The 21,256-nt window shown below is 38.3% G+C and overlaps 1 protein-coding gene across 1 annotated transcript in view; it reads left to right on the forward strand.

Moving 5' to 3' along the window:
- The first annotated feature begins 8,675 nt into the window (after positions 1-8,675).
- Positions 8,676-21,256, forward strand: part of ZFPM2 (zinc finger protein, FOG family member 2) — a 436,841-nt gene continuing 424,260 nt past the window's right edge. Inside the window, exon 1 of the mRNA XM_054708624.1 lies at positions 8,676-8,911. Coding sequence (XP_054564599.1) covers positions 8,872-8,911 — 40 coding nt within the window. The 5' untranslated portion in view covers positions 8,676-8,871. The remainder of the gene's footprint in view (positions 8,912-21,256) is intronic.

Consider the following 21,256-nt stretch of genomic DNA (forward strand, 5'->3'; position numbering starts at 1 on the left):
TCAACTGCGAAGGTGTGCCTTATTTTATGGTTACAATTGGTCTATTTTATCACTTTGTTAACCTCTCACTGTGACTAATTTGGACGTTAACTTCATCATAGGGATGTATGTACGTATAGGAGCAATCACAGCATATATAGGGCTCAGTACTATCTGCAGTTTCTAACATCCACTTGGAAACCTGGAAAGTACCCCCTGTAGATAAAAGTGGAACTACTGTATCATTTACTTAGAGGTTGCGCATAGACTACATTTTACAAGTTCTCACCACACAAACACATCCAAAAAAGTAACTCTGTGAGGTGATGGAGGTGTTAACTAATCTTATGGTGGTAATCATTGTGTACTATATATATCAGTTTTTCATGTTGTCCTTTAACTTATAATTTTACATGTAAATTCTATCACAATAAAACTAGAAAAAAATTCAGGGAAAATAATTTGTACCATATAATTCTGCACCCTCCCAAACTATATACTACATATGAGGGGAGAATAAATATAATTTCAGTTGTGCCAGAATCTTAAAAAAAAATAAAAAATCCCTTGTGCATATATGTTCTCAGGAGGCTACATGAAATTTTACTCCAAAGCAACAACAAAAATAACAGAAAGAAAGAGTGAAAAAAGAGAAGAGCAGAGAAGACAAGAGAAGAGAAAAAAAAAAGGGGGGGGGTAGTAAAACAGGAAAGAGGGATACACAGCATTTAGGAAACGAAGAATCTAACACAGGACAGCATTAGGGAATTCTTAGGATAATGATGAAAGGAATCTTAGTCATATAAAGCAATGGGTCTAGAGTGGAGCAGAAGGCTGGAAGACTCCAAGAAAGACACCTGCATAGGGAAAAGAGAAAAGACCTAGTAGATTATCTGATGTCTTTGCACTAATGCAATGATGTACTTGACCGTATTAGATTGGCAAAGGATTTGGGGATAAAACAGTGATATTTCAATGATAGAAAACTGAGAAAATGACAAAGAAAGTAATTATTAACTCCAGGAAAAAGAAACAGATCCAAAGAAAACATAATTGTCATACCCATATTAATGGTTAATAAAATTTTTGATTTAACCAAAAACTTGAATAAAGTGTGTGTTAGGCGTGTATAAAGCTATTACATCTTCATATTTTTAGTAGGTAGTCAATAACAACTAAACTAATAATGTTTTAAAGTTGCAATGCATGTTACTTAGAAACATGATGTGAATATTGGGAGAATCAGCTAATAAGATTTGACAATGATTATACCTCTGGGAGCTGAAATTATCTTTGGGATGCTGAGTGGGATAAGAAACTGCTAATTTTCATTACAGGCTTTGAAAATCTATTGGATCTTTAAATCTATGTACATCTATCTGTTTAATAAAAATTGTTTTTAAAGGAGTATATTAGCCATGTAGTTTAATTTTTATTACAAGTTACATTTTAAAAGTGATATAATTATTCCTTTCACCTTCTTTTAGATGATTCTATTATCAGTATGCTCTAGCATTGTTATTCATAACCCTACATCTTCAGTTCATCCTAATGCATTATTTTAATACATTTCAGCCAGTAGATTATAGCAAAGATAAGTGATTTGATTAAATCTATACACATAGCAAGTGTTCTCAAAAAGCTGTTCAATTTCTTCTTTTGCATTTAGGAATTTAGGCCAAAAGTTATAGGTTGGAAAATAAAACCTGCCACTGAAGTATAAACATTATTCATGCAGATTATAACAACATTTGTAAAATTTATGGGCAAGGTAACCTGTTAGATGGTTATTTAAATGTGACAAAGTAAAGCTGAAAGTAAAATTCCAACATCTGGGGCCAGAATATCTGTATTCAGGAGGGTTAGATGTGCATGCCAATGAATCAAGGTGCCCTTGAGGAACTCTGAACTTATATTCTAAGAGTTATCCTTGATTGAAGTGAATGTCCCAAATCAGTAATTGATATCTTACTTACTTATCTTTGTTAAAATTTGTCGATTTACCCACTGAACATTTGTACGAGTTATTGTCTATCTCAGGGTTGCTCAGGAAAAGAAAACCATCAAAAGTGCTTATGATGGCTAATTTTATGTCAACTTGACTGGCCTAAGTATTTGATCAGACATTCTGGGTGTGTCTGCCAGAGTGTTTTGGATGAAATTAACATTTAAATTAATAGGCAGAGTAAAGCAGATTGCTCTTCCAATGTGGGAGAGCCTCATCCAATCCATTGAAGGCCAGACTAGAATAAAAAGGCAGAGTAAGGGAGAATTCCCTCTCTCTGCATGGTGCCTATCAGCTGGGACATCAGTCTTTGCTGGCCTTCAGATTTTACTCACAATGGAATTTACACATCAGCTCTCCTGGTTCTCAGGCTTTCATAGTCAGACTAAGATTATACCTTTGGCTCTCCTGAGTCTCCAATTTGTCAACTGATGACCTTGGGACTTCTCAGTCTCTATAACTGTGTGACTCAATTTTCTATAAACAATCTCTCTCTCTCTCTCTCTCTCTCTCTCTCTCTCTCTCTCTCTCACTCTCTCACACACATATACACACACACACACACACACACACACACACACACACACACACATACAATAGGTTCTGTTTTTTTTTTTTTAGAAAAACCCAGGTTAACACAGAGTTTTTTTATGTAACTTTTCTGGAGGAAATTAACAAGTTCAGTTAAACTCATATTTCTAAATATTTAAATATCCAGTCAACCACACTGAGGTCGTAGATGCCTAATTTTTGTCTTAAGTTTAGTTTTTTGGCTTGAATGTAACAGGAATCACCTAATACTAATCTAGGCCAAATATGATTTTAAAAAGGAAGGTGGGGAGGGATTTACTCTAAGGAGAGACAAGTATTTTGGTGCCGTCAAGGGCAGAAGTGCTGCTACACACCAGGAGATTGAACAGGACGTGAGGCCATTTCATGTTCCCATTTAGACTTATCTCAAGACATTTGTTTTGTTTCTTTTTCTCTCTACTGACAAACTATCACTGTTACTCTGTTCACAAAGTGATAACCATGCCATAATTCAAGAGGTTTTACTCTCCTTAATTCAAGAGACCAGCTCATGTAGGGATGAAACTCTTGATACTAACTCTAGATTCTTATGGGAGGAATTTGGTCATATTTGGGTCAGGTACTCCTCTTGATCCAACTATCTATCAGGAGCATAGAGTCATGTTGTAGGAACACGACGGTCATCCCCTATACCTGTGACTGTGTGGATGAGAATTAGGAGTGTTAGGAGTCCTGAGATAAGACAGAATAATTCTGAACTTCCTTTTTCTTTCAATTTATGTTAGGATCTTCTGTGTGTCCAGCACTGGGGATGTAATTCTGAAAAAGACAGACATGTTTCTTACCTTCACAAACCTTACTATCTAGTTAGGTGTATTGTGGCATGTAGGGGACTGGTGAGAATTGGGTTTATATGTACTTAAATTGCCAATGTAATGCAACAAGTGATGTTATGCAGACAAAAAAAAAAAAAAGGTGTTATGAAAGCAACTGAAAAGAGGTATCTCCCTCAGACTTGGGAGATGACTGATGTCTTTTTGTGAGAAATCACATCCGTGCTAAGACTATAAAGATGCACAGTGGTTAGCCTAGTCAAATAGATGAAGAAAAGAAATGACAAGGCTGGAATGTTTACTAGTATGTAAATAACAGATCATGTTGATGGATCCAAAACAAAATCATATTGGAATGCTGATGGGTGTCTTCCTTTGGATTTCCCAAAAAAATCAGATCTTGAGACAAGATCAGACAAAGTTAGTCCTCTACGTTGGCATCACTCTTAACAGATTTTTCCAACAAAGATGGCCAACAACAATATTAGGTTTGCATTCTCCCCAATATAGCAACCCCAGCAGAAAAACAGCACCTGTTCCTGGATGGTTTTAGGAAAAAGTTCCATCACTGACTCTTCCGGAAACAATTGGGCCATTGAGCCAATCACCATGGCCAAACATTTGGAATATTCTGATTAGTCAGGAATCAGGGGATTCAGAAAGGCCACACTTGTATCACCACATAGTAGGTGAGGATGAGTAGTTCTTCAAAAGATAATACAGCATTATTACCAGAAAAGAGAATGGATGCTAAGCTGGCAAAATCAACACATGTCTACTAAAATTTGGGGTGTTACTCCTTTAATATTTACTTTATACTTGGGGGTGTGTTATGTATTATACAGGCTTAGCAACCAAGAATTTTGGGGAAGGAGGTGGCAACTGAGTTCATTCAATGACTCTCTCCTATCAGAGTAGTAATTTGGACATAAAGGATGATTGCAAAGAGTAAAAAGTTAAATCATCGACACTTTGATTATCAGTATATCATAAACATTTATGCATAAAGAGAATAGTAATTCTTAACCCATATTGGGTTCAGAGATATTTTTTCACAGATTTTTTTTAAACTCATGAATTTAATAGACCTGCTCCTCAGCAAATTTTTTTGTACACACATACTTCTTTTAAGGCATTCAGTCTCCATAAAGCCCAAGTTAAACTTCCAATCCAGATTGACTGAATGTTTTCAAAGCCCTTGGCTCCCTTGCAAGTAAACAGATAGTCCTTTTCATAGTTATAATATAGAAATGCCATTTAGATGAATTTGTTGATTTTTAGTTTTAAACTGCTGAAATTATAAAGATACACAAATACTAAACATTATTTTCATAGTCTATTCTTGTTCAATTCAGTGTCACAATCTTAAATCAAGACAGATAAACTGTATTCAATTTCTGGTGAGGATACAAGGGCAAAAAATTAAGTCTTTCTGAAGCTTTTGAATATTGTTTACTCCCATAATAAAGAAGGCAGCTTGCTGCCTAATAAGATGAGGCCTGGGAGGTTGTGCTATCAATTTGTTGATTCCTTGGAGGGAAAAAAACACACCACATTTTAAGAACAAATCCAAGAGTAAGACATACATGAATGCAATCCATTTACAATGAGAGCACAATTCTACACTGTTCCAAATAATGAATTTCTGTATAGAAATTTTTTCCTTCTAACGTGCCTTCCCTAAATAATATGTTCAAGAATTAAAAATATCTATGTTTATAGGCACCACTTTAGGGTTTCTCTGCCTTCTTTTAAAATAAACAATATTATACACAATCATAAATTTGAGAAAATGTTAAAATGCTAAATTTGTAGGTTTGCCAGATAAAATACAGGATGCCCAGGAAAATCTGAATTTCAGATAAGCAATAATTATTTTTTAGGAAAAGTATGTACCAAATATTGCATGAAACATACTTATGCTTAAAAAAAACCTATTATTGTTTATTTGAAATTCAAATTTAATTGGGCATCCTATATTTTAATTTTCTAAACGTGGCAGCCCTATACACTTGCAAACAATATTGTTTTATTCATTTGTAAATAAACATTTGATTTACATATTAAAGTAGTTTTGGTACAGGCATCTCATTTTATTGTGATGTCTGTTTTCTAGTTAAGAATATACAATTATATTCTCATTTTTCCCCCATAAACAGTTTCAACTCACATCCCTTTTAACTCCCAAAGAACTTTATGAAGACAACCAGACTGAGACAGATGTTTCTTTATTTCCAATTGGTTTCATATCAACTCTTTTAGTATTTGAGGAAATCTTATTAAAAGTTGTGTATTTTATGCTTCTAAAGTAACATATATATATATATATATATATATATATATATATATGATTTTAAATGATTTGTCTTTGAAAGCAGAAACTTTTCCAAATGAACTATTATGTAGAAATGAAATCAGTGAGTCAAGAAAATGAATAATTCATTTTTAAGTAAATGAGAAATTATTTTGTGCTGTTACTTATACATCTTCACATTTATAGTTAAAGAGTCATTTGCGATACACAGAGTATTGGTTGTGAATTGTGGTTTTCAGTATCACAGACGCATTTGTTGCTGTGGTTTCGCAATATCATTCCCTAATGCTTTTCTCAATTGTGGTTTTCATAATCATTGTTTGATAGTCATGTAACTGTGGTTTGGGCTGCTCTACCCATCTGGACAGAGATAATTGCTTATAGGTTTTGCTTTCTTTTTATTTTATAACCTTAGTAAGTTAAACTAGGAAAAAGAAAAATTTAACTTTAAATAACATTAACATTCTCATTAGAAATGACGAGAAAGCACAAAATATAATAGTATCCTAGTTTAATTCATTCATACTAGCTATAATTAACATGTATATCTATAAATTAAATAAACTATATTTATTTCTAATAGTGGAGTCTGGTTATTTAATCCATCTTGCCTTGAATTTCCTGACTTTTGCTCCTTTCAGCTTTTAAAGTGAATATTTAGCTGAGATTTATTTGTTTCTCCCTTGCTTTGCATATTTAACCATTTCAAATGCCAAAAGAAACACTAACTGTTATGATATTTTAATTCCAATGGGCATTCCTTTTGGGTGATATAAAAAGTCAGCCAGTTCTGTGAAAAGATCTTCAGAAAGCCATAATATATAACACACCCAATTCTAAGCGCACACCCATTTAATGGTAATGAACTGAAAATGAGGAAGGCAAAAATCTGTAGTTCTCTGCTGGCTTCCTCTCACTCCACAACACAGACACAAGTCACCCTGCTTTTCCTGGTACGGAGGGCTTTCATTTGTTGGTCCTTTGGGGGAGGGACTTTGTCAATTTGTCAATATAGTGCTTTTTCCACTGCTAAGGACCACGTATTCACACAACCTCATATGGTAACAGTACTAATGGTAACGTTACAACATCCACAACTGGTCTTGCAGCTCTGTGTGAAGAGTCTCTCTCTCAGCCATACCTTTCGTAGGGCAACTCTCTATACCTTCCAGAAGTTGTCCTGATGGGGTTATAAATGACACTGATTGCAGTGCCTCCTGCACAGGGAGCCGCCTGCATTATGCTCAATCAGCCCAAGCTCTCTCCTGACCCTCAGACCCTTTTAGAGTTTGGTGGGGCTCCCACCAAGCCTAGTCAGCCAGACAAAGGGGAGCACCATTTCAGATAAGAATGGATGATCTCACAACCTGGGGGAAAGTCAGCGGTATCTGGGGGGTGAGGGTGGGGGTGGGGGGGGGTGGATATAGGTTCACTGCTGTGGAGTTTGTTAGTAAATACTGATTACATAAAGCAGCCAGTGAAACTGCCACTCAGATAGAAGCTACTTGCAGCTCACCCGGGAGAATTTATTTAATACTCAGTGTATATGAGACTATGAGAAACTAAGCTAGCCTCATGCAGCTTAACTTGGCCAAAATAATAACTATGCAAATCACTTCCACATTTGTTCTTCTGTTGGCCTGCCGTTTCCAACCTTCGACACACACAATAATTGAATAAGAATGAAACAAAACTTTAAAAGCCAAAGAACCATGAAATAGTTATTAGGTCTTACCTGCTTGGGAAATTATGGCAAGATCAAATCTTTTATTGGTCGTCGGCTGCTTCCCTGTGGCAGAAGAACTAAAAAGGATGAAAGGTCATGGGGCTGGCTGGCTGGGGAGGGGACATCAGAACTGCCCCAGACCTCCTCAAAAAGTTAGTATCTGATGAGGAGATGGTTCATTTCCCACCGAGGGCTAATCACCTAGCCTAATGGTCCTCCCCTGTGGTGTGCGAAAAATATCTGCCTGTCTCCAAATTTGGAATTTTTACAATAGGACTTGAAAGGTCCAGGGGAGACACAGCACTTTGAAGGACACCGCTCAGCAGCATCCCATCTGCGCGGGCCAAGTGGGGGGATGGTCCATGTCCAGGGCGGTCTCCAGGGAACCCCGAGAGCAATGAAACGGTCTCCTGAGAGCCTGGGCAGATGAGAGGACTTCACTGGCCCCAAGACACACAGTTGGCATTTGTGATCAGCTGGCTCTCGCCCGAGGATTTTGCCAGTGGCCTAACCTTCCTGCCAAGAACCTGGGAGGGCGGGGCGGAGGCTAGGGGAAGGGGGGGGGGGGTGGGCGGCATCACTGGAAGCGCAAAGTTTATGGAGACTGAGATTTCTTTGTGCCCCCACCGCCTAAGCTTGGAGTGAGAGAGCGAGGAGAGTTGGGGTCCATCCGCGGGGGGCTGTTGGAAGAAGTTGCCAGGAGGGGTGCTCCGGCGGATGCCTAGAGCTGACGCGGTGTCAACAGCAGAAGGTGGCCTCCTTCCAAGTCCTCCCCATGCCTCTCCACCCCCAACCCCCCGCCGCGCTCCCGGGCACCCCACCCGACCTAGGCCGGGGCCCTGGTTTGCGTCCGGACTGGCTTTGGCTGCAGCCAATCCTCCTTTGGCTGATGGACTAGTCTCCCCTCCCCACCACCCCGGCGCGCCCCTCCCTCCCGCGCCTCGACGCCTCCCGCGGCAGAGCGCGAGCTGCGCGGCCCGGAGCGGCGGCGGCGGCGGCGCTCGAGAATCTGCCCCGCACGCCCGGGCGCGGGGAGAGCGAGCGCGCTCCTCCTCCTCCCGCGCCTTCCGCCCCCTCTCCCCTCCGCTCGCTCTCCTTTCCCTCCCTCCTTCTCTTCCTTCTTTCCGGGTTCCCCTTTCCCTCTTCTCTCTCCCGGTCCATTCGTTTGCAAATTCCCGTTCTCTTCCTCCCCCCCCCCATCACCCCCCCCCCCACCCCCCGCACTCTACCCTCCCCTCCCCACTGTCACTCTCTCTGCCCCCCTCCGTCTTCTCATTCGCCTGCTCGTCTCCCAACGTGGATCCGCGGCTCCCGGAGGAGCCCAGCTCCCGGATCCCGCGCGCCTGGAGCACCTGGAGTCCGGCCGGCGGCGGCCCCCCGAGCCAGGCCAGCGGCCGCGGCGGGAGAGGCGGGAGCCGAGAGCGCGGCGGCCCGGACCGCGGGCACCGCGGGGGCCCCAGGAGCAGCGGCGGCCGCCGCCGAGATGTCCCGGCGAAAGCAGAGCAAACCCCGGCAGATCAAACGTAAGTTTGCGCGCGGGGCCGGGAGTTGGTGGGATTATTTCTGGGGAGGGGGGGGCGCGCGGGGCGGGGAAGGGAGGGAGGCCCCGGGGCGATCCGCCCCAAGTGCCCCGGATTTGTCAAACTTTGCCTGAGCGGCTGGAGGGACCCCCCGGGCAGTGACAGACAGACAGACAGACAGACAGCCCGAGCGCCGACCGGGAAAGGCTTGCTGGGGACATCCCACGCCTCCTCGGCTCAGCCCTCGCGCTCCCGTGTTGGTTTTAAATTTCCGCCCTCGGTCCCCGCCGCGTCCCCGCCGAGCCTCCCCGGGGCAGCCCCGCTCGCCCCCTGGGGTGATGGTGATGATGGGGGTTGTGGTCCTCGTTGCGATGGACGTGGCGCTCCTCCGGGGGACCACTTTCAGCCTCGCGGGGGAGAACTTAGTTCCCCCGGAAAGCTGGTGGGAGACCTCGGGGGCGCGGGCAGGCGACGGCCCCAGGCGGTGGGGACCTCCGTGGCCGGGTCTTGCCGATCCGGGGCGGTGCCAGAGCCCCGCCAGGACCCGAAGCGAAACAAAAAGTAGGTGTAAAAGTTCGCGCCTCTGCGGCGGCGGGCGGCCGTGCGCCTCCGCCCCGCGGTCGGGCGCTGGGCTCGCGACGAGCAGGTCGCGCCCGGAGCCCCCGGGGCCGGTCTGGCGTTGGTCGCCGGGACGCGCTCTGCCTGGCCGAGCGGGGGATTCGGTGTGCGTCCGGCCCGGAGGCGTTCGCCGAGTCCTCGCTGGGAGGGGCGCCCGGCACGTCCCAGCACCTCCGCTGCGAGTTCAAGGCCGCGGGTGCGCGCGCGAGCGACCTGGACGCGGAGCCCCCGAGCCCCTGGGGAGCCTGGGTGACTTTTGGAGGGCGCCGCGGGGCGCGGGGCCGCTGCCCAAAAACGCCCCGTCTCGCGGGGCTCAACTCCGTGAACTTTCCTCGTCCCGGGGACAGTCCCTCCGGTGGTGTGGGTTGCCCTGAGACCACGTCTGCAACGCTTTGGCCGAAAAGGAGAAAACAGCCTGATGAGCTTAATGGTTGCCAGCCTTGCGGTGTGTCCATTTCTTCGCCTCGTTTCAAGTTAGGGCAACTAGTTGAAAACTGGTGATGGTGTCATTTTAATAAGGGTTTAACTACTAATAACTAGCCCCCGTTATTAACCAAATTTACCCAACCCCCCCAAAGGTGAACATTCTGTTGGGTGTGCTTTGAAAATAAATCGTGATCATCAACTTTCCCAGAGTGGAGAAGTGGCGTCCCCATGATAAGCAGGTTGCTCCAGCTCAGAGCTGAATAGATCTTGATGTCCCTGTAGAATCCTTGCCTTTCAGACGTGACGCTCTAGCTTTTATTTCGTGGGTTTTCTTCTTTTATACTTCAGTTCCTATTCTCTGCAACTTGGATGAAAGCAAGGACTGGACTTAACTTTTTTTTTTTTTTTTGGCACCAAGCAGTCTTCATCAAGCGGAGATACTGTTCTTGAAGACTTTCACTTTTTTTTTCAGAGTGATTATTCATGGTTTCAACTAATTGCCTTTTACTTTCTATTACTCAGTTGATCCTGTCTCCCTGTTTCAGCGTTGCATTTTTTTTTTTCTAGTACAAAACTGTGCATGTGACAAGCTGTGATTATAAACATTAAATGCAGACGCCTTTTAGTTCGGGGCTGTCGTCTAGATTGTTAATAAATAATTAATATTAATTGATTGTATGGCACCAAGACCATCTGATTCTACTTGGGAATACTTTGTTATCTTCTCAATTAGCTACATTAAAAAAATTTTTTTTAATCCTTCTGTGTCCACCTCATATAATTGAAGATTAAAGCGTTGGAACTAATTGCTGATGCTACACTTGTGTTATAGGTCATAAAACATTTTAGTGGCTTATTTGAAACCTGTGATTTATTAACTATCAAAAAAATGCCAGAAAGTTCTCCTATTTGAAAGTGAACAAATGTTATAGTTAGATGTTTGGTCACAGTGATCCTTGCCTGCTGCTATATGCATACAATGTGTTATTAATGTACATGCACTTTGGACTTTTAGTGGACTCAATTTGGGGTCACAGTGATACTATATGCAAATGTGGGCACCCTTCCCCCCCCCTTGCATTGTTAAGGAAAATGAAAAATTGAAGGTCTTTGAATTGTTATATTAGAGCAGTTCTGTCTAATAGCTGTTTTTTTTTTTTTTGTGGGGGGCTGGTGGTGGTGGAATAGTTAAATGTGGTTAGACCAGCTGTAAAGTCATTTTGGTGCAACCTATCGACATTTGTCTCCTTTTGCCTGTCCAAGTATAAGAGGCAGCTTTGCAGATGGAGAAGTTTGTCTTGATACTCAAAGTCGTTAACTATGACAGGTCTGTCCCTCCAAATTTAGTAGTTTATACGAAGAGCAGCTTTTTTATGATCATTAAAAATAACACTGCTGCTTTTGATATCCTGGGTTAAATATAAGTTTGAAAAATACCCCTAAGAGATGCTTTTTGAAACAATGGCATTTCACGCAACTAACGAAACCGCATTTTAAACTTGGAAATGTCCAGATTTTGAAAATAAAGCTTTGGCACTGCTGATAACACATACCCCATTTAGAGCAACTATGACAAGCAAAAGTCAGCTTAGACTAGAAACTCTGAAGACAGTCAATTTAAAGGACAAAAAGGTTGTTGGGCACAGTTTTTTTTTTCTTTTTTTCCTCTTACTGCGTACAGTTCCCTGCTATCTAAAATTGTGATTTATGCAGTATTTTAATATTTTGCTTATTCTTTCCCCTTGGGTGCTCTCCGGGCAGCGATAAAAAGGCGACGCTGAAAGAGCACCATTAATTTGCTATGATGACTGGCCAGATAAGAGGAGATAATGGGAAAGATAAGCGGGGAAGATATACCATCAGAAACCCGATTATTACCATTAAAATTCCAGCCCAGCAATCTGCAGAAGCCTGATAATTCCTTCTCCGTTTCCACCACTTTGGATGATAAGGCAAAAAATAGTCACTCAGTGCTCCTTGATTAGACTGCCTGGATTTCCTGATAATACAGTGATAAATTATGTATTTTGCCCCCATGTTTTGTCCCAAAATTCAGATTTTTTTTTTCTCCTATTCCAAGACCATATTTTCTGCCCTCCCCTCAGAAGCTTTCTCTGCGAAGCTATTATTGTCATCCTGGTTTGATAAAAAGCCCTGATAGGACGGGAGGTGTTTGGTGTGGGAGCCATATCATGCTATCAGCCCATCTCCTCGCACAGCTGCTCACTGTTGTTGTTTTTAGCCTTATCACCTCCTGCCAATATGCCAATAAATTGCCCAGATTGTTCTCCATTCTGGGGCTGCACTGCAAAATTTATGACAGAAATGATGATTTTTTTTTTCCTTTTTCCCAACGCATCTCTTTATGATGAGTAGACGTGTTGTGTGTGCAGTGTTACTGTTTCCTTCCCAAGCTGTTGTCTCTAGTCATGTGTTCACTGCCCTATATGTCCCTCAACTTCAGTCCTACTTGAGTGTATTGGCTATGGGTGCGGGAAAATAAATATTTTTGTTTGTTTGTTTTTGCAAGTGCTACCTAGTATTGAATGTGGAGGTTGAAAAGGGAGGAGAGAAACTCAGATATTTTATTCCCATGTAAAATTCAGGAAAGACACTCTTCTTCAAGTACAGTTTTCCCGAAAACTTTTAAATTGCTTGATGTTTCCAAACATGTAGACCATAAATGTTCAGTCTAGATCATATGCCAGATAATTTGTGGCAGAGGAAAAAGAAAGGGGGAATTAAGAGACAGATTTTTTTTTTTTTTTTTTTGAAAAGTGAAGTAGATATTGGGAATTTAATGTGCACTTGGAAAGTAAAATGTTTCATGTTCGGAATAATCTGGTTAGCAGTTCTGTAGATGGGTTAGTGCAGAAGTTGGAATCCGTTCCTACTGAATAAATTACCTTTCTGTTACTTGAAATGATCTAATAATTTCAGGCCGTGCGAATCCCTAACTTGCACAATGGCATTTTCAAGTTTTATGCTATTTTTCTTAAGGAATAGGTAATATTAAGTATTTTATTTATAACATGATTATGTTTTTATAATGAGAAGGACACATATTCAATTTATTTAATATTTATCAATGTGAAAACATCTCTAACTGGATCATCTTTTGAGCCTCAAAATTATGCTTTTCAAACAAGTGATTGTGGTTATTTTTCATTGTCCTAGAGTAGGGTTTTTTTTGTTGTTTTGTTTTGTTTTGTTTTTAGTATTATATTGATGTTCAATCTACAGTTTGGGGGTTAATTATCTACTATATTATCAATTATCCTTAAAAAGGGATTTGGGAATGCAATGCACATGTGAAATGCATTGCCCATCACTCTTCTACTCAGAAAGCCTTGCTTTCACCTGCCACATATTGACAGGTTTTTGCTCTGAAACATATTACTCATTTCATGTGAATTTTAAGAATAATTAAATGTAACATTAAAAAATAAGCCTCTCTCTTTGGTTTATGATATGTCACTTGATATGGATTTTATTTTCTACATTTTTGGCTGAGTAACATTTTGGAACACCTGTTTTACCCTGGCCATGAAATAAAGGAAAATACATTCTGTATAAAATTGTGTGTTTTTTTCCAATAAAATAGGTAGCTTGGTGCCCAGTTTAAGGTAAACAAGTTCATTAATTTATTTACAGATGTGTAATATATTAGTGGATAGTGTTTTTTTTTCTGGAAAAAAATCTAGGAATAAATATTTAGTTGATTAAAAAATGGGCAAATTGTAAGATCACTAATGTACGAATCCTGGATTTTAGGAGTTAAAGAGAATATAAGAATATGTACCTCTAAACGATCATTAATCATGTAGTCAGTTTTTTTTTAAAGTTCAGTGAAACCAACAATGAAAATATGAATGCAGTAGCATTTTCATCCCTAGTTGGGTAAAAGAGTTTAGGACCAAAACTTGGTGATATGGCTTGGAATTTAAAGAGCAGTTCTTACATTTTCCACCCCTGATAATTTTCCAAAATGGTTCATTTGTAAAATTATGGAGTAAGAAACACTACGAGGGTTAATATCAGGTATCACAATATTTTTTAAATGGACAAAGAAGTTCAAACTTTTCTAGAAATTGTTGTTAGAGACCTTATGAATAATATAATTTACCAATTCAATTACAGAGAGAGTGAGCATCTCAATTTCACGTAAGAGATTAGTGTTTATTTTTTATATCACGTGGTTACCAATAAGATTTTGTAAATTAAAACTTTATTTCCTGATATATTTAAATATAGAGATAGAAAATAGATCGTGACCTGTCAAACATTATTTAAGTCGGTGCTATTAAGTTGTAAAAGAAAACAATGCAATTAGATAATTTGCTTCTGAGTTTTACATTCTGCTAATTTAAAATTTATTATATATTTAAAAGTTAATGAAAAGATTCATATATCAATTTGTTCTGGGTAATTGTGGGCATAAATTTAGGTGTTCATTGATTGTATCAGCTGTATAGCCTATATCTGTATTTATGTTTTGCCTGAATAGTGCTATAAATTAAGTTATCTTTGTGTTGTAGTTAAGGTAACTCAGTTCTCCTGTTCATGAGCTATTCAAGGCCTCTCATCCATGTTATTTCTGCTGTTTAAGGGCATTTAAGGACTAATTGGGTCTTCCTTTGAGTGATAAAAACAAAAAATGAAACTCTAAGCAGACCATTTTGCTATTAGTTATTATCAGTGGAAAAAATTTTGAGAGAACAAGACTGAAGCTAATATGTTTGCTGAAATGGGATATTTGAGACTGGATGTATGGATTTCGAACACAGTTTTTTTGCTCTTTCCCATAACCAAGGCAAATCAAGAATGGACCTATTTCCCTTTTAGTCACTTCCCCACTTTTCAACATGCCACTTTTGCTAAACAAAAAGGTATTAAATGAATCAACTAATCTTACTAATTCTAAATTAGTGAATTTATTTTTACATTTTAGGAAAAGCACCACCCCAAATGTACTTTCCTTCAAAACAGCATATATTCTCGTTTTAAATAAAGTGATACTATTGAGAGGAACTTCTTTGGTGTTTGGCTGAACTGTGAGAAGAATCTAAAATTAGGTTTGTTTGGGAATATAATATACCTTTCAAGAATCCTTTTCTTAATGCAATCTTTGTTCACTAAAAAGTATGAGTGCATATGGTAACTTCGGGATCCCGATCCTGCAAGGCGTGTTCCCTTGCAGTTTTTGTTACCTTCCTAATTCCGAAGGACTGGTAGGACATGTCAGAAGAACACTGCAGGTGTTTTTGAAGCCCTCATTCAGTGCCTGCCACTGTGTAAAATTCATTCAGCGAAAGTTCCTGACTTCAGTCACCACGGAATGTGTTTCCACCATAGATAAAGGGGTAAGTATGTATCACTCATTAAGGTTATATTTTTAAAAGCTGAAAGGCAATTAAATTAATAAGCTCAGACATGGCAATATTTTGCCTTTTAGAAAGAACTATCTCTTTAAAGGTATTAGCATAAAGATAGCACATTTGTTTATTATGCTTCCAAATCAGCTGCTAGTATCTCTGCCACAGGTAACAATTGACTTTTCAGGCTTCAAGTTAATAGCCTTGTCTCTTGCTTGTAGGGATCAATATTAGTATTAATTAATCACCATTATCGCCACTAGGATCTGGTTCTATTTGTTGTTACATCAGCAAAATATCAATATAGAAAGTGGACTCTCTGATCGTCATGGCAACTTCATCTCTTGGGTCAAAGAAAGTTTATCTTATCTGTGCATAGAGAGTGGCAAACTGTTTAGGGATCTAGTTTGAACTCTAAGAACATTGATTTAGTTTTTTGTTTGCGAATAGAGGCTGAATTCCAATCACCAGGGATAGGTAAGATTTAAATATTAATGCCGGGAGGCTTGTCTGAGAGGGTGTCATACCATATTGTCAGACTGTCTTTTTGAGATGACAAAAAGGTAGAGAAGAATTGTCTAGTCAGAATTTTTTAAAGCCTTGGTAATTTATACTTTTGACATGTACGTCTAGAAAGGAATATATGATAATTACAAGGTGGAATTTGTTTTGGTCAAGATTTCAGATGTTAAAGTTAGAGGCTATCATTTTTTTTATCTTTCATCCCATCTTTCCTGGCCTGTTATTATAATATCCACTGTTTTTAAAAAGTACTTTTGAGGACTAGTTGTGCCTCAGGTTGGGTGTGAGATGACTATTATCCCATGTCTGAGGCCAGAAAGATTTGCTATGAATATTCAGTTCCAAGGAACACATTCTTATGGGAATATTTTCATATTAACAAATATTCATTGCTAATAAGTGAAATCCTAAAGCAATGCACTGAAAGGATAGCTATCTTTGGAGAATATTTGCAAAGATAAGAAAAGATCATAAGTTGCTGAAGCCGGGAAACAAAAGACATGCTAATTTGTTGATATTCTTGAGATATAGCGATCACTTAAAACGAGCTTTTTTTCCCTAAAACATATTATTGGGAATTCATCTTACTCTTTTTCAAAAGTTATGCTACAGAGTAGAAACTGGGTTTAGAAATAGTGCCTGCAGTACTCTTGGGATTGTGGGCATTAAATAAACGTAACCGTGTTTGTGTATGGGGAAACTATATAAGTATCTCATGATTTTGGAGATTTTAAAAACGAATGTCGAGTGCCCGGTAGCTATAACCAATACCATATAATTAATTGCTTATTCATTCCAGGCATTGTCCAAGTAGTAGCTGAAAATAAAGTCTTTATTTAGTCTGCAAGGCAATGCTATTTATTATTTAATATTCTGGTAATATTCCCACAGGTGTAAAACAGGGAATATACTTATTAGAGGCACTAGTATAATATTTAGTATTGCATAAACCTTCATTTTATCTAAGTATCGGAGCATTTGTGAAAATGCACCCCTTTGAATTGCTAGAAGTTGTTGAATAGTGTTAGTCTGATGTTTTCGCATACATGATTTGGCTTTTGTTAATGTCAAATTTATCATAAACAACTGTCACAAATATGTATTTGATATAATAGCTTACATATAGGCTACCACAAATATATATAATCTTAATAGCATTTCTGCAGGCTGTTAAAAAGCTATTTTAAAATGGTTGCTTAAATTTCAATATGCATTGAAAATAATATTTAAATGGGAATTTATTGGAGATATGTTTAATGTTCTTTTTCAGTCGCTTTTTTTTCCTTTGGTAAATTAGTTTGAAGATATGAATTACTCTAATCTACATTTAAAAAACTTTGGTGAGCAATAAAAGAGAATTTTCAGCCAGATGACATCTATATAATGTCGCATATGGAAGATTTCTTTTAAGTGAGTTACTTGACATAGATTTTTCAGTCATAAGCTCTAAAATTCTTTTCTTTTTTTACTACAAAGTTTACAGAAGTCTTTAAACTTGAATAGAGTGAAGAATTAATTACAAAATTTAGAGGTAGAGATAAATATATGTCCTTTATTGCCTATTTATCTGGAACTTTAAATTTTCTTGTTTTTTTTTCTTTGGGAATATTATAGATGGTGTACTCTTTAAGAAAGACTTGAATTTGCTTCACTGTGGTATATTCTGAAATTAGTGCAAGCCTGCAATAAACTGAGGGTTATATTAGAAATAGTGAATTGACAGATCTTCAAATTCAGCTGAGGGCCAAATTTCTTGTTTATTGAAAAAAGTAGCTAAAAAAAAATCATGTATTATTAAATAGTTTTACAAATAATAAAATAAATAATAATATAAAATAATAAGTACTCTCAGTATTTTCCATTTCTCTCTTGCTGACAACATTTAGATGACCTAATTTGAAAAAGTGATTTTTGAATATTATTCAATTAAAAGGTCTTACTATTTATAATTTAATGATAACAATTTATGCCATTTTAGCATGTTAAGTATTCACAATTTTTAGATGGAGTTTTAAACATTTCTTACAATAGTGTAAAAAGAAGAAAAAAAGAGTATATCATAAGTAGAAGTTTATTTAGTTTCCCATGTCTAGTGATTCCCATGTCTAGTGATTCCAAAATGTAAAATGCTGTATATTAGAAGCCTTCTTGCTTATTTTGTGTGCTGAGAAGTTCAGAGGCATTTTTTTTTTTTTTTTTATAAAACCCAGTGAGTTCAGTGGGAATGTTTTGGAATGATGTACAAACTCTTTTTGTACTTTATCACTGTGTACAAATTATTATTTGGGGTGCGTTTTCACTCATGTCAAAATATATCACTGTAATTATTTTATAGCAAATACTTATATAATTAAGATATGTATTTATGTGAATAAATTGTGGATAAATTTTATACTGCTTGTAGGAGCCTTTCAAAATATAGTTAAGTGAAGATTTCAACGAGACATGGATGACATATTCATAATATTGCCTATTAATAGAAGTCTTCTATACATAATGAAAGTTATTATTTTGATTTTAAGGAAAATCTAAAAATTTAACAAATAGTTCCCTGAAGAAAAAAGACTAAATTAAGCTCATATAGAGTAGTCACAAAACATATGTATGTGTTTTACTCTTCTCACTTTTTAAAAAAAATTAGGTAACAGATTTACTTTCAATTAAAAAATTCAAATTCATAATCTTTGTCATAAACATCTTCTTGCCAAACTAGTTTAATGTATAAGCTTATATTCTGTGTATCATTATAGTAGGGGGCCAGCTAAAATGGATTTGCCAGCAGCATTGATGGTTTAAACATTTTTTTTTTCACCCTTCAAGACCCTAGTCAATCTGAATTGATGAAAAGGTTTTAATTTTCTGAGTTAGTTTTACTTCTTTGGGATAACACTGTCTGAATTTGTATTGTGCACATTTATCAATTGGGTCTTCTTTCTTTTCTTGAAGTAACACCCTGAAATTCTCATTTTGATAACCCTCCTGCCCACATTGACATAAATAACCACATTTTCCCAGTGACATTTTGACTTGTCCCTAAGTCCTCTTGCATATTTTGAATTTATTGGGCCTCCCACAGCCAAGAACAGACTTCAGGGTGCAGGGAAGACTGACCCACGCGGGGCTTGTGCAGATCTGAAATATTCAAGAGTTCATTTGCAAATATATTAGGTAGCTGCTAAAAATACCACCCCACTTTTTAACAATGTGCATCTTGGATAAACAGGCGCATATTTTGTCATCAAGTTGCTTAAGCTTCTGAAGTCAGGGCTACAACTGGGTCAGATGATAAGATGAGCACAACAGAGAAGCGGAGAGAGCGTCTGATAAAACCTGATTGATTGATGTCTGGCTTCCCCACCATCACAGGCAGTTGACAGTTAGTTTGGGATCAGATGATTTGGCTTTTGCGATAGAAGATGGGGCCTGGTAGGCAAGCCTGAAGGACAAAAAGGTCGGCTTCTGTGTAGTGTCAAGTAATGCCGCACTCCCACAAGGTGGGACATTATTAATATTTCATTCTTTCTCTTTTAGATCCAGGCCCTAACATTGGATAGTCACTCAAAGGCATGAAGGTTCAGTCTACATGCAGAAATGGGTGGCTATCTTCCTGTTTCATTTAATGTCCTTACATAATTTGTCACAAAAAGCAAGGCCATATGCTTACTTAATAGCTATGATATTTTATATGACCCTTTGCAACATATAATGACTTTTGCATATGCTGTCTTGTAATGTGAAATAATCATAGCAATAAACTGGTCAAACTTAGTATTTAAAAATTGCTTTTTATGGAGAGATATAGATTTCCTGAGGGGAAAATTATAAATTAATCCAGAGTTTTGGCGTCAAGTATTTGAATAGTATAGATTATGAGAAGCTTAGGTCAGAAATATCCTAATACACAGTTTAGATATATCAGAATTTGGGAATACCTTGGTTGGCACTATGGGAGAACTTTATTTTTTTTTATATAGGTCTGTGGTTAATGAATAATTATAATGAACTGTAATCTGATGAACTGTAATCTTCCTAGTGATTGGATTATTGGGATGTTTCTTTGTACTTTGATCATGGGAAACACTAAATTCTTGACACATTAAAATTACCTTAAAAATATTTGAGTTAGGTAGTTTATAGAGCAACACTGTACATCACTTTTGAGTTTGAACATGATAGGATAAATGCTCTTAGAAGAAAGAAGGGAAGAAAGAAGAGAGGAAAAAAGAAAAAGAGAGAGAGAAAGAGAAAATCAGAATAATTAGTTTTAGAATAAACATGTTATCCAGTGTTAGCCATGAAGATTAGTACAGCTGCTATAGTATTGGAATCTGGACAGCTTGCCTTTGAATTTAGATTTAGGACAGTTTGATCCTTTCTAGAAATCCTTTGGGATGTTTCATTTTTCTCTGTGAGTTTTATGATCAGAGCTCCAAAGGACAGTTGGGTCTCAGCTAATACTATGGGCTGAATATCAGCAGGATGAATTCTGCACGGTGCTGTATTGCTGATAGTATAAGTGGAATACTGTGTGAAAGCACTTGCTCCAAAACCTGAAGTGGTTCTCAGAATAAATGATCAGGGAAGGGGGCTGATGGTCATTTCAGCAGGGATTGGTAAAACTTCCCCGAAAGGTGCCATGAGAAAATGACCCAGTCCCTTCTGTACACATTTATAGGAACAAAACTCTATCTATCTATCTATCTATCTATCTATCTATCTATCTATCTATCTATCTATCATCTATCTAGTCTATCTAAGGAATAAGGAAGAATCATTATAGGTATAATTACAAAAACTTTTTCAGAAAAGATCTTTCAGAGAAAAGAAGCATTTTAGTGATCTGCTGTGATGGCACGTTACTGACGGGAGACCAGTAGTACTATGTACACGTGGTAGCTAATAACGGTCAGCACGTTTGCTATATCAGGGAAAAGAGAACACAAGTGATTTCTGTTGCACAATTGCAAAGTCTGATACGTTTCTCAGTTATTCAGTAAAACGGATGTTTTATTTAAGGTGACATAATAATTATCAAGTGCAAATTGCTTTGATAGTATTTAGAGGTCTTTTTAAAGAGTAATGATGAACTGCTTTCTAAAGTTTATTAACTTGGTTCTCTGTGGACACACACACACACACACACACTCTCTCTCTCTCCTATAGATTATTTAATATTTCCTTCTCAACCCTTTTTTCCTTTAGTATTTTTTTCTTGTTTGTTTCTGTTACTCCATGTGGTTTTGAACTGATTACTTATTTTGCATATGGGTAAGCTGCATTTGAAAAGTGTCTAATTATACGTTGCGGAAAATTAACGCTGACAAATGAAAAAAAAAAGTCAGATTATAAAAATAATTCAGATCAGCGGCCCTTATAAGTGGAAAGTAACAATCAGCTGTTTGGTCAG

This window comes from Eptesicus fuscus, chromosome 19 (assembly GCF_027574615.1).
Source record: "Eptesicus fuscus isolate TK198812 chromosome 19, DD_ASM_mEF_20220401, whole genome shotgun sequence".
Classification (NCBI taxonomy): Eukaryota; Metazoa; Chordata; class Mammalia; order Chiroptera; family Vespertilionidae; genus Eptesicus; species Eptesicus fuscus.